The 15,419-nt window shown below is 50.5% G+C and overlaps 2 protein-coding genes across 13 annotated transcripts in view; one reads left to right on the forward strand and one right to left on the reverse strand.

The window, feature by feature from the left end:
* Nucleotides 1–666: 666 nt before the first annotated feature.
* Nucleotides 667–15,419, reverse strand: part of CCDC61 (coiled-coil domain containing 61) — a 32,105-nt gene continuing 17,352 nt past the window's right edge. For 7 of the 12 annotated variants that reach the window (XM_035712466.2, XM_035712468.2, XM_035712467.2 and 4 more), the window contains 9 exons: nucleotides 11,853–12,063; nucleotides 11,679–11,761; nucleotides 10,628–10,797; nucleotides 10,423–10,498; nucleotides 9,960–10,102; nucleotides 9,799–9,877; nucleotides 9,568–9,622; nucleotides 8,989–9,064; nucleotides 8,579–8,898 (listed from right to left, as the gene is read on the reverse strand). In XM_035712466.2, coding sequence (XP_035568359.1) covers nucleotides 8,801–8,898; nucleotides 8,989–9,064; nucleotides 9,568–9,622; nucleotides 9,799–9,877; nucleotides 9,960–10,102; nucleotides 10,423–10,498; nucleotides 10,628–10,797; nucleotides 11,679–11,761; nucleotides 11,853–12,063 — 991 coding nt within the window. In that variant the 3' untranslated portion in view covers nucleotides 8,579–8,800. Of the gene's footprint in view, nucleotides 8,305–8,578; nucleotides 8,899–8,988; nucleotides 9,065–9,567; nucleotides 9,623–9,798; nucleotides 9,878–9,959; nucleotides 10,103–10,188; nucleotides 10,211–10,422; nucleotides 10,499–10,627; nucleotides 10,798–11,678; nucleotides 11,762–11,852; nucleotides 12,064–15,419 lie in introns of those variants that run through there. The other 5 variants (XR_004813217.2, XR_004813218.2, XR_007402350.1 and 2 more) reach the window with 5 other exon arrangements.
* On the forward strand, nucleotides 4,252–8,057 carry PGLYRP1 (peptidoglycan recognition protein 1). Its single transcript, XM_025424592.3, has 3 exons — nucleotides 4,252–4,541; nucleotides 7,094–7,215; nucleotides 7,803–8,057. The coding sequence occupies exons 1-3, from the start codon at nucleotides 4,252–4,254 to the stop codon at nucleotides 7,979–7,981; spliced, it is 591 nt and encodes a 196-aa protein (XP_025280377.1). The 3' UTR covers nucleotides 7,982–8,057.

Below are 15,419 nucleotides of genomic sequence, written 5' to 3' on the forward strand. Positions count from 1 at the left end.
GGATCCCTGGGTGGTGCAGCGGTTTAGCGCCTGCCTTTGGCCCAGGGCGCGATCCTGGAGACCCGGGATCGAATCCCACATCGGGCTCCCAGTGCATGGAGCCTGCTTCTCCCTCTGCCTATTGTCTCTGCCTCTCTCTCTCTCTCTCTGTGTGTGTGTGTGTATGACTATCATAAATAAATAAAAATTAAAAGAAAATAAATAGAAAAAGTTTCGGGGCGCCTAGGTGGCTCAGTCAGTTAAGCATCTGCCTTCAGTTCAGGTCATGATCTCGGGGTCCTGGGTGGGATCCCCGCATCTGCTTCCTGCTCAGTGGGGAGTCTGCTTCTCCCTCTCCCTCTGCTCTCCCCTCTGCTTGTGCTCTTTCGCTAGTGTTCTCTCATGCTCTCTCCCAAATAAGTAAATAAAATCTGAAATAAATGAATAAATAAATAGAAAAAAATTTGCAATCTTAGCATATTAAGATCTTCTTAAGGCAGGGGTGGCTCAGTGGTTGAGTGTCTGCCTTTGGTTCAGGTCATGATCCCAGGGTCCCAGGATCGAGTCCCACATCGGGCTCCCTGTAAGGAGTCTGCTTCTCCCTCTGTTTATGTCTCTCATGAATAAATAGAAAATCTTTTTTTTAAAAAATCTACTTAAGGCAGGACTGGAAACACAGAAACCATAAAAGAAAGAAAGGTTTTTTTTAATAAACTGGAGGAAAGGTTTGTAGCACATTTGACAGACAATGTTAATATTCCCCATATACAAGGACCCAACAGGGAAATTGAGAGATTCAAAGAGATGAGCAGATAACTCACAAAAGATCGATGACGTATTGTAAAAAGACAACTACCTCTCTGATGAAGAAATGCAAGTAAAACAATAATGAGACACCATTCCTTGGATTGTGAGAGCATTTAAAAACTGATCTCATTTACTGGGGATAAGAAATACTAAAACCTTTTTAGGATGGATTTGGCAATATCTATTAAAAATTTTAAGGTAGCTCTATTTCCTGACCAGGGTGCTAGATACACAATGTATTCGTGGAGTGAAAATTAACACAGTTCTTCACTCTATTAATTCTATTAACCCTATTTAAAAAGTACATTTGTACAATTTTCCATACATATGGAAAGAACAGAGACACGAAGTATACATACCCAACAACTCAACAATCCATTATGGGATTCTTTTCTTCATTTTGCAAATTGATAACAAAAAAGTAAAAAACCCAATTTACTTTTTTTTTAAGATTTTTTTTTTTCCTTAAGGAATCTCTACAGCCAGCTTGGGGCTTGAACTCACAAACCCGAGATCAAGAGGTGCATGCTCCATCAACTGAGCCAGCCAGCCACTCCCAGCCCAATTTATTTCAAAAATGGACAAGAGATGACAGGCAACTGACAGAAGACAAATCCATGCAGGCAGAAAACATAGAAAAAAAACCTCTTGGGTGGTCATAAAAATGCCAGTAAAAGTTACAAAGAGATATCGCTTTATACCCATAAATTTAAGAAGTGATAACACCCATTTCTGGGGTGCATAGAGGCTCCAATACATTACTGGTAGAAATATGAATTGTTAGCGGCCCTCGGGGAAAAATAATCTGGTAATATCTATTAAATATGTAGTCTTCGACCTAAAGTCTGTATTTATCAGTTATAAATGCTCTAGTACGTAGGGCTGGATGTCTGATAATACTTTGTGCAACGTGGGAGTGGGAGAAAGACCTGCAAAGCTTCAAGAAATGTAAAGATTATGTCAAAATGGTAAGCCTATACCATGAAATACTATCCAACTATTATGAAGATTCTATTAGAATTAGCTGTGTTCACCCAGAGAGAGGCACATGGGATAGGTAACAAAAGGCAGACTAATGCACATGATTTGATTTTGTTATTTAAAAAATATAGGGGTGCCTGGCTAGCTCAATCAGAACATTCGACTCTTGATCTCAGGGTTGTGAGTTCGAGCCCCACGTTGGCTGTAGAGATTACTTAAAAATAAAATCTTGGTGTACCTGAGTGGCTCAGTTGGTTAAGCGTCTGCCTTCAGCTCAGGTCATGATCCCACGGTCCTGGGGTTTAACCCTGCATCCAGCTCCCTGCTCAGTGAGGAGTCTGCTTCTCCCTCTCCCTCTGCCTGCTGCTCCACACCCCCCCCCTTGTGCTCTCTGTCAAATAAAAATCTTTTTAAAAAATGAATATAAATAAATCTTTAAAAAGATAATAAAATAGTAACTTAACAAAATTAAAAACTACATATAGTGTCTTACATATGTTTGTAGGAAGTGGAATATGGTTTAGGAACTCCATCTCTGGGGTCCTGGAAGCCTGTGGCTAAACTCCAGCATCACTATCTTCTCCCCATATGTGATCATCTCTCTGGGCCTCAGTTTTCTTGACTATAAAAGGGGTTAATAATAATAGCTATCTCTCAGACCTGTTGAAAGCATGTGCTGAGAGAATTCATGAAACATGTTTAGCGATGGAAGCCTGGATGGCTCAGATGGTTAAGCCTTTGGTTCAGGTCATGATCCCAGCGTCCTGGGATCAAGTCGTGCATCAGACTCCCTGCTCAACAGAGAGTCTGCTTCACCCTCTACTCCTCCCCCTGTTCATGCCCAGCTCATTCTCTCTCTCTCAAATAAATAAATCTTTTTTAAAAAAGTGCTCAGTGATGCCTGGTATGCTATTCTGTATCACAGATGTGAGCATGACCTCCAGAGCACGGGCAACAGAGTACAAGAAAACATACCACACTGTTTTTAGTAAGCTGTTATTAGTGAGCTTGAGCTGGAGGGGACTGGGGCACAGGGGATTTGCATTTTTTATCAGTCCAACTTGTTACAGCTAGCATGTATTACTTTTGTAATTTTTTTAAAATTCACTAAAGTGGGAAGAAAGGAGTTAGAGAAAAGGAAGGGGTCTGCCCTCAACTCACCAGCTGCTAGGAAGGAATGGGAAAGAGGGCTTAGGCAGGGCAGAGGCCCCAGGAGAGTCTTCTACCCCAACCGGTGATCTCAAGCCACTGAGTGGCCCTGGACCGGAGAGTCCCTCAGGCGCAGAATGGAGCTGCCAGTGTCACCCAATGCAAAACTTGTTACTTGCTACCAAGGACAGATTTGAGTTTGAGTCCCAGTGGCCCTTGTGTGGCATTATGGGCCAGACATCTCGTAAGGGCCTGACCCTTATCAATCCACATAATTCCTTAATTCACATCAACCTTATGAGTCAGGTACTTTACATTATTATCCCTGTTTTGTAGGTAGGGAAAACTGAGGTACCGAAACCTCACTTGCAGGAGATCAGACACTGGAATGTGGCCAGAATTCAAATGCAGGCAGCCTGGCTCTGAATCCAGGCTGTGGACCACCAGGCTCTCCTATGTCCCCCTGTCTCACCAAGGAGACTTCCCCTCTCCCCACACCAGTGTCCTCAAGTGTGAAACGGGCTTCCCACCACTCAACATCTGCAGTTTGCTGCAGGGGTTACATGACCGTGGGCTTGGGCCTGGGAGAAGTGTTTTCAAAATGGGAGCTTTGGATTCTTAAATACAGAGACCAAACTGGCAGGAGGCGAAGTGGTGGGGGTGGAGAGGTGGGTGAAGTAGATAAAGGGGATTAAGAGGTACAAACTTCTAGTTATAAAACAAGTCACAGAGAAGTACAGCATGGGGAATGTAGTCAACAGAACTGCTATTGCATTGCTTGGTGACAGATGGGGGTCACACTTAACAAGGTGAGCACTAATGTACAAAGCTGTCAAATCACTGTTATACACCTGAAACTAAATACAATTGTATGTTAATTATCCTTCAATTTAAAAAAGAGAGAGAAGAGCCTGTTACCCTGGTGCCTCCAGGAGGAAGAGAGATGAGTGGGAGTGGGGGGGGGGGGAGGCAGTGATCCTGGTGAGTTGTCCAAAGCCCCACTAAGAGGAGAGACAAAGCCTGGCAGGGAGCCAGGCCCTTGCTCTTCCAGAAACCGCAGGGTTAGTGGCCGGGTCCCATGCACCCCTCCCCACCCTGACTCTCAGCTAGAAGAGAGGCCCCTGGGTTTGCCGCAGGCTCCCCACTTCCTCACTTCACCACACCACATCCTGTTGCGGTCTTGCTAGAGAAGGAAGTGGAATCTGGAGTTCAGTGTGACCCGCCCGTCCTGCTGGGCTGTGAAGCAAGGCCCTCCCCTCCCATGCCAGGCCCCAGGGGATAAAGGCAGCCCAGCCAGCCACGAACTCCTATCCATCCCTGCGTGCCTCGCCTGCCATGTCCACCCCCGGTGTGCTGCTCACCTGGGCTCTCCTCGCTCTTCTCGGACTCGGACTCGGAGTGCCTGGAGAAGCCCCCTTAAACTCCTGCTGCCCCATCGTGCCCCGGAGAGAGTGGAGGGCCCCGGTGTCCAGATGCACCGAGAAGCTACAACTGCCGGTGCGCAACGTGGTGGTGTCGCACACAGCTGGCAGCCACTGCAACAGCCCGGCCTTGTGCCTGATGCAGGTGCAGAACGTGCACAGCTACCACACGAAGTCACTCAACTGGTGTGATGTAGGCTACAAGTGAGTGCTGAGGGAGCCGAGGCGGGGGTGGGGGGTGTGGCAGGTGTAAGGAAAGGTGTGCAGCTCCAGGGAGCCCAGGCAGCCCTAGGGCCACCTGGCTGACAGCCCCCTGCCCCCAACCGCGGGCACACAGCACTGCGTATGTGCGGGCAGCAGACTGGTACTAGCAGGAAGGGATAAGGCTTAAATCCAAGCTCTGCTCCCCAGAGGCAGGTACAGATTTTGCCAACACAAAAGAAAGTGTCCTCTACAGTGGAGTCCCTTCATAAAGTCTGCTGCCTCTGCTGGGAGGCAGACAAGCAGGCTGGTTACATGCGGGGTGGGGAGGTGGGGGGAAGGGTACAGGTGGGGGGGGCGGTAAGCGCGGGGTGGGGAGGTGAGGGGAAGGGTACAGGTGGCGGGGAGGTGGTCCGGGGCAGGGTCCAGTCTCAGCTCTGCTTGTTGCTCTCCTCACTTTGGTTTCCTTTCCCTCCTCTGCAGAGTCAGCTTGTGGCCCTCCACTGGGTCACTAAATCAGCCAATAACACATGCAAAGCACTTAGGACACGGACTAGCATGCAATGGGAAACCCCAAGTTCATGGCCTCTTGCCTTCAGGCACTTACCGTGTGCCAGGCCCTGCCCTGCCCCAGTGCTGGGATGGGGAGGAAACACATGAGCTGTAGGAATCTGGCCCAATGGGATTTAAAGACCAACAGGGAGGAATAGATGGGAAACAAGCAAAAGCAACCAGATGAATTCAGATGGGATGGATGGAGGGCTGCGGGAAGAGAGGTAAGTTGGAGGTCCAACAGGGGTAAAGGCGCTGAGGCCAAGTGAGAGGGTCACATCTCAAGGACAGAGGCCAGGATGGCTGGAGGGAGCTGGGAGCTGGATGAACAGGACCAGCTCCACAGAGCCAGATGGCACAGGGCCTTAGCGGTCACGGGGTCAGAAGACGAGAGCCATGGGAGGGATGTGAGCCTGCTGGGTGGGAGCAGCTCCCTCTGGCTGCCAGGGACAGAACAGACTGTAAATGGATGGTGGCAGAAACAAAGGACTGCTTAGATCTGCATCTGGGGGCCCTACCCCCCATATCCCTTTCCTGGGTAACAGGCCCAGGTCCCACACAAGGGCCTCCGCAGCGAGTGAACTCTGAACCTACAGGTTCTCAGACCTTGGTAAGCACCAGTCACCGTGCTGGAAATCCAGGTTCCCAGGTTCCACCCTTACAGACAGCTTCGAATAGGGCTGGGAATCGGAGGACCTCAGTGGAACTATAGAGGCCTCGGAGGGAATCCCCAGCTCTTCTGGCTCGAGCTTTTGCGGTTCAAAGGCTCGAACTTCCCAGTTTTGTCTCTGAGACTCAGGTGCTCCGATTTTAAGTGTTTCCATGAGGTAGTGAAGACAAAGCTTGGCTCCCCAGCTTCTGGCTTAAACTGCCTTATGGAAAAGCCAACTGAAAGTCTGTTTCTTAGATTTTAGGATTTAGAGTCTGATCCCAGCGTTCTGGATCTCCCTTCCTTGTCACATCACATTCTGAGTCTCCGTGTCTTTACTTATAAAAAGGGTTCCTCACTCTACCCACCTGGTGGTGGTGCTGGAGGTTTAAATTAGATGCTTCCATTTCACAAATACACAAGGAGTCCCAACTGCCCGTGCCAGGTGCTGGGTCTGTAGCAGGGCCATAAGCAGCCCAGTACCCAGGGAGTGGGTGTACCCACAGCATCACTGTGGAATTTCTAGTCTCTTCAGAGCCAGATTCTGAGTCTGGCTTCCTGCATGGGAGATTCAGAACCCAGATTCTTAAGCTCCAACATTCTTTATATCCTGGTTGACTGCGTGAGCAAGAAGAGATCTTCTAGTTAATTCCAACATTCCAAATCAGACTTGCTCAATTAAGACATGTCAAATAAGCCTTAAGGATCTGATGCCAGGATAGCAGATGCTCCACGGGGCAGATGCTGGAACTCCAGGGTCTGTATCTGGTTGTGATGCCAATCCTTGAGTCCCAGATCCTGTCACTCCATGTACCCCAGCAGGGAAGAGAAAGCAGGAAGCAGGTTGGGCCCAGAGCAGAAGAGCTTCTTAGAGAAAAGAGTTCTGAGAGGCAGGGGTCTATGGGGCATGAGCTTGGCAGCACCTGCCTCAGAGGACTGCATGAGAGGACTGAGCAAATCAAGACCTCAACAAATCCTCCTGGGAGGCTGGAGGAAGCAAGGAACGGGATCACGTGGGTGGGAGTCGCCAGGGACCCAGGTGAAAATGTGGGCTCTGTCCCTGTCTGGCTGTGTGACTGTGGGCAGATATCCCCACCTCTCTGATTCTCCACCTACAGAATGCGGGGGAGAGGCAGTACTGACTCACAGGGGAGCATGAGCGTGAAAAAAAGATGTATGTGGAGCTGTGCTTGGCACATGGCAGGGGCCAGAGGCATCGGATGACAGGATAAGAGGGAGGTGTTGGGAGAAATTGTGTGTGAGTAGCAAGGGGCAGGGTGAGTGGAGGGGGGAGTCCTCCCCCAGGATCGCCTTCATTTACTCATCAAGCCCACCCTCCCACCCCCCTATGCAGCTTCCTGATTGGAGAAGATGGGCTCGTGTATGAGGGCCGGGGCTGGGACACCAAGGGTGACCACACAGGTGTCAACTGGAACCCCATCTCCATTGGCATCTCCTTCATGGGTAACTATATGGGTAAGTGTCCAGCTGTTGGGATGGAGGGCTGACCTGGGGTCCAGCATCCCATGGTATGTAGTCCTTGGGAGGCTCCACCACCAACAAGCTATGTGACCTTGGGCAAGTGAGTCGGCTTCTTCAAGCCTCACCTCCTTTGGATAATGACCAGTTCTTTTCACCCACATGGTTTGGGCCAAGATTAGTCAATCTGCATAAAACGTCTTTGGCCAGTCCATGGCATTTAAGAAGTGCCTGATAAATAGCCACCACCATGGGTAGGACCCAGAGGTGTGGGGGCAGAAGGAGGAGGATAAGCTCTGACCCTGACACTTGCTGAGGGTTTAACCTACGCCAGGCACTGTTCTGTGGGGGCTTTATATAGAATAACTCATTTTCTTGTCCCACAGCCCAGTGGGCAGGTGCTATCATTCTCTCCTTTCACAGATGGGGAAACTGAAGCAGATAGGGTTAAGTCATTGCTAAGGGACTGAGACAGACCCTGTTCTGGGTCCTAGTGGGTCAGGATGCATAATTGGAACCACTACCCCACACTACCTCTGCCCCTCAAGGAAGCTCCAGCCTAACTCCTGCCTCTGCCTCCCCAGAGCGATCCCCCCCACCCCGGGCCCTCAGGGCGGCCCAGAGTCTGCTGGCTTGTGGTGTGGCTCAGGGAAAACTGAACCCCAGATACCAGCTCAGAGGACACCGGGATGTGCAGCAGACACTCTCTCCAGGCGACCGACTCTATGAAATCATCCAGACGTGGCCACACTACGTCGACTGAGACCCTGCCTATCTCCTCCACACCCAGAAACCCCCACCACCACCACCCCTCCAATAAAGGTGCAGCTCAAACTGTGTTCCTGTGTTCCACGTGCCTCCTCTCCCTCTCTACTTCCCACAAGACCCCAGCTCTCCCCATCCACCCTGGGCCCAGCACTCTGTCCTCGCTGGTGCTCATAACCCAGAGGCCCCGACCCTGAACCAAGACCCCAGAGATCCCAGCTTGGAAGGAACATCACAGCTCAGAACCCAGAGGTCTCAGGTCAGAGCGCAGGAATCAGCACCAGGTCAGCCCAGATGTCACTGACAGCAGCTCCTGGGGTCCTGTGGGGCATAGGCCATGCTCCAAGACACCCCTTCTCTACCACTCAGCCAGAGAGAGCCCATGCAACATCTCTGCTTAGAGTTGCTTGCTACTGCCCCTCATGGCCCCTCTTTCATTGCTTTAGATCCTATGGAAGCTTTGCCTGACCCTGAACCCCAAAATGCCTCCCAGTCTCAGACATGCCCAGAAATACACCAGGTCCCAATTACACCCACTACCCAATCCTCATTTCTCCCCAAGGCCAGCCTCACCCTTCAGTCATCTGCTGAAGGATCCCAAGGGCAAACACGTTTATTTACAAAATGCACATACCCTCCCTCCTAGCATGCAATGCATGGGGCAGAGGGAGGGGTCTGGGCTTCACACACCTGAAACCCGGTGAGCACCAGCAGGGGAGGAGCCTGCACGGGGCTGGAAGGACACGCCGCACCGCCCCCCACTCCTAATCCAGCGGTGTTGGGTAGGGGATGGAAGGGCGGGGCTCCCTGGCGGAGGTCAAGACCGTGTGTCCAGTCGGTTCATGTATTCCTGCAAGGCCTTCAGGCGGGCGTCTATTTCAGCCATGTCTGCCGCCTGGTGGTCGGAGCTGTACTCTGTGAGAGCAGGTGTGGGTGTAGGGGCCGGGAGGGCCCAATGCACTGCCCTCAGGCTGTGGGGCAGGGGAGGAGGAGTCCCCAGCTCACCTTTGATAGGGACCCAGCCCCCCGAATTGGCCAGGCGTCTCTGATGGCGGCCACGTTCCAGAGGAGTGGACTTTTGCTGCAGGGGGAGGCATGAAGGCGAGGGGTAGTGGTGGCATTAGGTCCCTCCCTCTATTCCTGTCCCCAAAATATCACTGGAGATTATGAACCTGAGGACCTCAAAGAACAATGGCTGACACCCACTGGGCACTTACTAGATGCACAATCACCTCGTGGGATCTCCACCGGAACCCTCTGGGATGAATACTTTTACCATCCCCATTTAGCTGATTAAGAAACTGAGGTTGAGATACCTCGAGTCACACAGGTGATAGGAAGGCAGGACCAGGTTTTAAGACCCAGCAATCTGAGGTCAGGGCTGGGACACTTAGCCAGCCAGTATCACTGCCTGCCCCCATGCCACCCTGCACTCTCCTCCAATCCAGTGGTCTCAAAACATTCTGCCTCCAGACGCATTTCAGACACTTCTGCAACCTGATGCCCCCAGAATGGAAAACCATGGGCTTCTGGTGGTTTCGTGCTGCCCCTACCTCCTCCAAGGTCTGGGGAAAAGACTCTCACCGTGTTGGACCCACTCCAGGTTGTGGGGCTGGGGGGCTTCCCACGACGTTGCCCGCTGATAGGAAAGAGTATTCAACGTCCAGCGGTTGGAGCCTTGGGCATCTCCCACCCCGCCCTCCCCGGCGATTTCAAGGCTCCAGCCTCCATCACCCAGTTTCCCTGCAAAAGACTGTTTCCGGCCTCCCTAGACACCCATCTTGAACCAGTCCTTTCCCAGGGCCCAAGTTTTACCCTCTAGGAAGGGATTCAGAGAAATCCTCCAACTCGCTGCAGGAGCTGGCGGACGAGCAGCGACTGCGGAAACTGTCCACTAGAGGGGGGGAGGAGAGTGTGAGTCTCCCGCCCTCGCCGGAGGCGCCCAGCCCGCGGACCCGATGCTACAGCCCTGTTACCCGAGGAGCTGCGGTTTCGGGAGCGGTTAGCCGCGTCTCCTCGGCGGGTCACGGCAGCGGGCGGCCGAGTCTGGCGAGACCAGGAGATGGACGGCCCATCCCCGCTTCCTCCGCTGCCCAGTCGGTTCCGCTGCTGCTGCTGCCTGGGGAGCGGAGGAGACGCCCACCTGTGCGCCCAACTAATGCTAGGAACGGCGTCGCTGCGCCCCTATGGTCACAGCCAGGGGCAGTAACCCAGCTGAGGTCACAGTCTAGGTAAGGACACATGCAGACACAGAACGGGGGTGGGGGTGGCGGGTCAGGAGAGTAAGCGGAGGTCAGGTGAAAAGCAGGCAAAGGAAGGTGAGAGGCAGAGCAAGCGACAGGTGATGGAGACAGGACACGGGGATGGATGACAGCACAGGTTAGGGGTCCGGGTAAAGGGACAGGGATATGGTCAGGTAAGGAGGAAATGGGCGCTAACTTCATCTTGATCTCTTTCTGCTTCTTCTCCTTGGCTTTCACAAAGGCTGTGGGGTCGAAACGTGGCAGGCGACTACCTAGGATGGGGTGGGAGAGTATGGAGAGAAGACGCTGGGATCCCAGGATCTGACCTCCACGGCTCCAGTCCATTCCCCACCCCCCTCCACGGACAGGGCAGGGCAGGGCAGAGCTGGGCCGGCACAGACCTGTGGGCGAGGGCGAGGGGCGGGCAGGACGGCCTCGACCCCGGCCCCCCCGGCCGCTCTCCCGGGAAGAAGAGCGGGCGGCACCGCGACCGCGCGATGTGGAGCGCTCCCGCGACGACAAAGCCCGATCCTCCCGGGCCGCTGGCGGCACCACCGGCGAAGTCCGTCTCCTGGGAGTACAGGACCCCACTGTCAGTTTCCCGCCGGCCAGCTCCTATCGCAACTTCTATCTCAAGCCTCTTCTCCGATCACTCGGTCTCTGACATTCACGGCCCTTGCCCACGACCTTCACAGATACCTTGCCCCGGGCTCCGCCCCTCTCGGAACGCCCCCAAAGGCACCTGTCACTTCCTTACATCCTAACTCCCTTTACCAGACCCTTCTTCCTTTTTTTTTTTAATATATTTTTTAAAATTTTTATTTATTTATGATAGTCACACAGAGAGAGAGAGAGGCAGAGACACAGGCAGAGGGAGAAGCAGGCTCCATGCACCGGGAGCCCGATGTGGGATTCGATCCCGAGTCTCTAGGATCGCGCCCTGGGCCAAAGGCAGGCGCTAAACCGCTGCGCCACCCAGGGATCCCCCAGACCCTTCTTCCTGAGGTCTCCCACAGCTCCCTAGAAATCCTTCCCAATATTCCGTCACCCACCCCAATAAATAACAGCGGCCATCAACCAGATCCCCACCAGCTGGGCCACGCCCTTTCGCACAAGATCCTCAGGTCCCACCTCTCCTCCCACCCCCCACCGCCCCGCGGTCCTTATCTCCAGGCCCAGCCTCCCGACTGATGCTTCAAGCCCAGTTCATCTCTCCAGACTCCGCCTGCTCTGCCCAACTTTCCTCCCCCTTCAGTCCATCCGATTCCTTCCACCCGTCCATCCCCGCCCACTCTCCACGGCCCACAGGCCAGGGCCCCCCCGCCCCCCCAGACTCTGCACCTCCTCCCAGCCCCGCCCACCCAGCCCCAAGCCCCTCCCACCAGGTCCCACGCCCCGCAGCAGGCCGGTCACAGCTCCGAGACCCCGCCCGCCCCAGGCCGCGTCTCTCACCCTCTCTTGTACACGGCCAGCTCGTTGTTCACGGTCCTGAGCCGGGCGCGCAGGCTCCGCTCCGAAGCCTTCACCTCCTCAAGCTGCCAGGAACGAACAGGGGCGTTGAGGACCACACCGCAGCCAGAGTCCGTGACCCACCGCTCACCGCCGCCAGCCTCCCCGCCCCCTCACCTCCTTGGCCAGGCGCCGGCAGTCCTGGCTGCGGCGGCCGACCCCGCGGTGTCCCAGGCCCCGCTCTTGCCGCAGCTCCAGCTCCAGGCCCCGGACAAGCCCACGCAGCGCCTCGGCCTCCTGGCGCGCCGCCCTGCCGGCCAGAGCCTCCTCTCGCGTTCGGCCCAGCTGGGCCTCCAGCTCTCGCTTCTCAGATGCCAGGCGTGAAACCCTGGGGGAAGAAGGTAGAGGGAAGAAGACAACAGAGTTGGGGGGGAGGGATCGCAGGATCCTTTCATCCTTACTTCTCCATGGAGGTGGGCACGAACCATTTCACCTGCTGCAGGAACGAGGAATGCAGCCCCACCACTCCAGCTGACCCCCTGGGTCCCATCATCTCTCCTCCACCTGCCCCCACGTGAGGAGGAACACGGCTACATCACTCCCATCCATCCCACGCCAAGGACAAGAGCCTTATGAATTCCAATTCCAAAATAAATCATTAATCTGTCCTTCTCTGTACCCTGAAAGCCTAGCCCTAAGGTCCTGGCCTTAGACACCACCACCACCACCACCACCACCACCACCCCCAGGCCTCCCAGCCAGGTGTCACTACCTCTAATTCACCAGAAGACTCTTTCTAAAATGCAAATCCAACGGGGCACCAGGCTGGTTCAGTCAGTTGGGCTTTAGACTCTTGATTTCGGTTTAGGTCATGATCTCAGGGTCCTGAGACTGAACCCAAGATGGAGCCCCCCATGGGGCTCCATGCTCAGCACAGAGTCTGTATGTCCCTCTCCCTCCCCTGCTTGCACTCTCTCATGTTTTCTCTAACATAAATAAAGTCTTCTAAACATTTAAATAGGGATCCCGGGGTGGCGCAGCGGTTTGGCGCCTCCCTTTGGCCCGGGGCGTGATCCTGGAGACCCTGGATCGACTCCCACGTCGGGCTCTCCGTGCATGGAGCCTGCTTCTCCCTCTGCCTGTGTCTCTCTCTCTCTCTCTCTCTCTCTCTGGTGACTATCATAAATAAATTAAAAAAAAATTTAAACATTTAAATAAAATACAAATCCAATCAGTCACTACTGTGCTCAAAAACTTACTAGAGGAAAAAGATACATACACAAGGCTATTCACTGCAGCACTGTTTGTAATAGCAAAAGAGTGGAAATAACCAGACATAACCAGAAAATAAGTTGAATTTCTATGGTGCATCCACTCACCTAAGTACCACATAACTATAAAAAGGAATGAGAGGGAACCCTGGGTGGCGCATCGGTTTAGCGCCTGCCTTTGGCCCAGGGCGCGATCCTGGAGACCCGGGATCGAATCCCACGTTGGGCTCCCAGTGCATGGAGCCTGCTTCTCCCTCTGCCTGTGTCTCTGCCTCTCTCTCTCTCTCTCTCTGTGTGACTATCATAAATAAATAAAAATTTTTAAAAAATTTAAAAAAAAATTAAAAAATAAAAATAAAAAAAAAGGAATGAGAAAGAGCTCTATACTCTGTCACCAAGTGATGGCCAGGATATAAGTTTAAAAACAGTGCAGAACAATGTTTAGTGTGTCTCTGTGTTAAAAAAAAAAAAAAGGAACTATAAATTATATTATGTTCATATTTTCAAAAATATATAAGGATAAGTCACAACTTTAAAAAATAGTTTACCTATGAAGGAGAAACAGGTGGCAACAGGAATACAAGTTGGACCCCTCCAAAATGTACCTTCTTTTTTAGTTTTAACTTTGGGACTATGAAAGTATTTTACATAAATAAATTTGAACAAATCAACCCCTACAACACTTAAAAGAAACTGGCTCAAAGCGATCTAACTGTATATCAAAGTTGGTGGTCATATTGGAGAATTAGGTTAAGTGGCAAAAAAAAAAAACACACACCACTTTTAGTAAGTAGGTAATAGCTTAGGGACAAAAGGAACCTTAAACTTCATTCAGTACTCTTATTTGGATAAAGTAAGTAATTATGTTACTATTACTAGAAACTAAGATTTTCAAAGTGAGAAAGACATAAATCAAAGAAGTCAGATAGCAGAGACATCATTCTTCTCTTTCCAAAAGTATATCTACTTTCTCTTTAGAAAGGCTCTTTAGAAAGGCTCTTTCACTTTTAAAAAAGCCTAAAAGCAAGTTAACTCAATGGCGATGAGCACCCCTAATGACCAGATTGTGGTCTCTAAATACAATTTCCCACTAGAAGAAACCAGGGTTCCTTAGAAGAATTATTCGTACTAAACCTGAGCCTGGAAAGACACAAGAGAGTCTGAGACATCTTGGCATGTCAAAAAACAAGGAAGCCATCAAAGATTACTGGGGTCATTTCAGAAGGCCAACATGCAGGTGTTCAGACTGACTGAAGGTAATATGAGCATCAAAGAGAATATCTGCAATGAATAATACACTAAGACACATTGGTGGTAAACTGAATCATAGTCACCCAAAATATATCCAGGTTTTCCAAAATATATCTATATATCCAATACATCCCTCAAACCTGTGAATTTTTGACTTATATAGCCCCAGAAAAGACTTTATAGATCTGATTAAATTAAGGACCTTGAGATGAGGAGAGTATCTTGGATTATCAGAGTAGACCCTAAATATAATCAAAATATCCTTATAAATAAAGGTTGAGGAAGATTAGACACAGAAGAGGAGAAAACAATGTGACCACAGAGGCAGAGAATAGAATGATGTGGAATGATGATATCTACCAGAAGTTGAAAGAGACAAGAAACAGATTCTCTGCTTGAGTATCTCAGGGTAAGCACTGCCTAGCCAACACCTTAATCTCAGCCCAGTGAAAGTGATTTCAGATTTCTGGCTTCCAGAACTGTAAGCAAATAAATATCTGTTTTTTTAAACCACCAAATTTGTGGTAATTTATCACAGCACCATAGGAAACCAACATAACATCATTAAGTTTAAATTTATTACTTCATAATGATAGTAAAAACAAAACAAAACTCATTGATCTCCATGGAGGATTTGAGGGAACCAGCTCATTATTCTGACAAAAGTTAAATAAAAGGAAAAAAATCAAGATTAATCATGCCTTTCCCATAGGAAATGTATCTCAGGGAAACCAAATAGTTGATGAGAGAATGCTTTTCTTTATTGAAAACTTTCAGCTAACAAAAGCAAAAAGAAATATAGAATTAGATCATGACCCTTTACCCACCCCGATGAAAAGTCTATCTAGCTACACATCAGTAACTACTACAACTATATATTAACTCAGCTGTTGTCATCGTGCTTGCAAGTTTAAGTCAATTAGGGATCTGAAAAACATATACATGCCTACATTTTTGGCAAAATACTGAAATTACCTTTGGCAATCTAAAACAAGGGCTCAAGGACAACACCTATTACTACTTCTCAACACTGTACTGGCGATCCTAGCCAATGCAGTAAGGCAAGATAAAGATGAAAGATAAAGGTTAAGAAAGAATTAACAAAATAGTAGTCATTTGCAGATGAAATGATTATAAATATTGAAAATCAAAGGAAATCTACAAATTATAAGAAATAAGAAAACTGACTGAAGTTATTGGATATAAAATCAACACATAAATA

Source organism: Canis lupus, chromosome 1 (genome assembly GCF_003254725.2).
Source record: "Canis lupus dingo isolate Sandy chromosome 1, ASM325472v2, whole genome shotgun sequence".
NCBI lineage: Eukaryota > Metazoa > Chordata > Mammalia > Carnivora > Canidae > Canis > Canis lupus.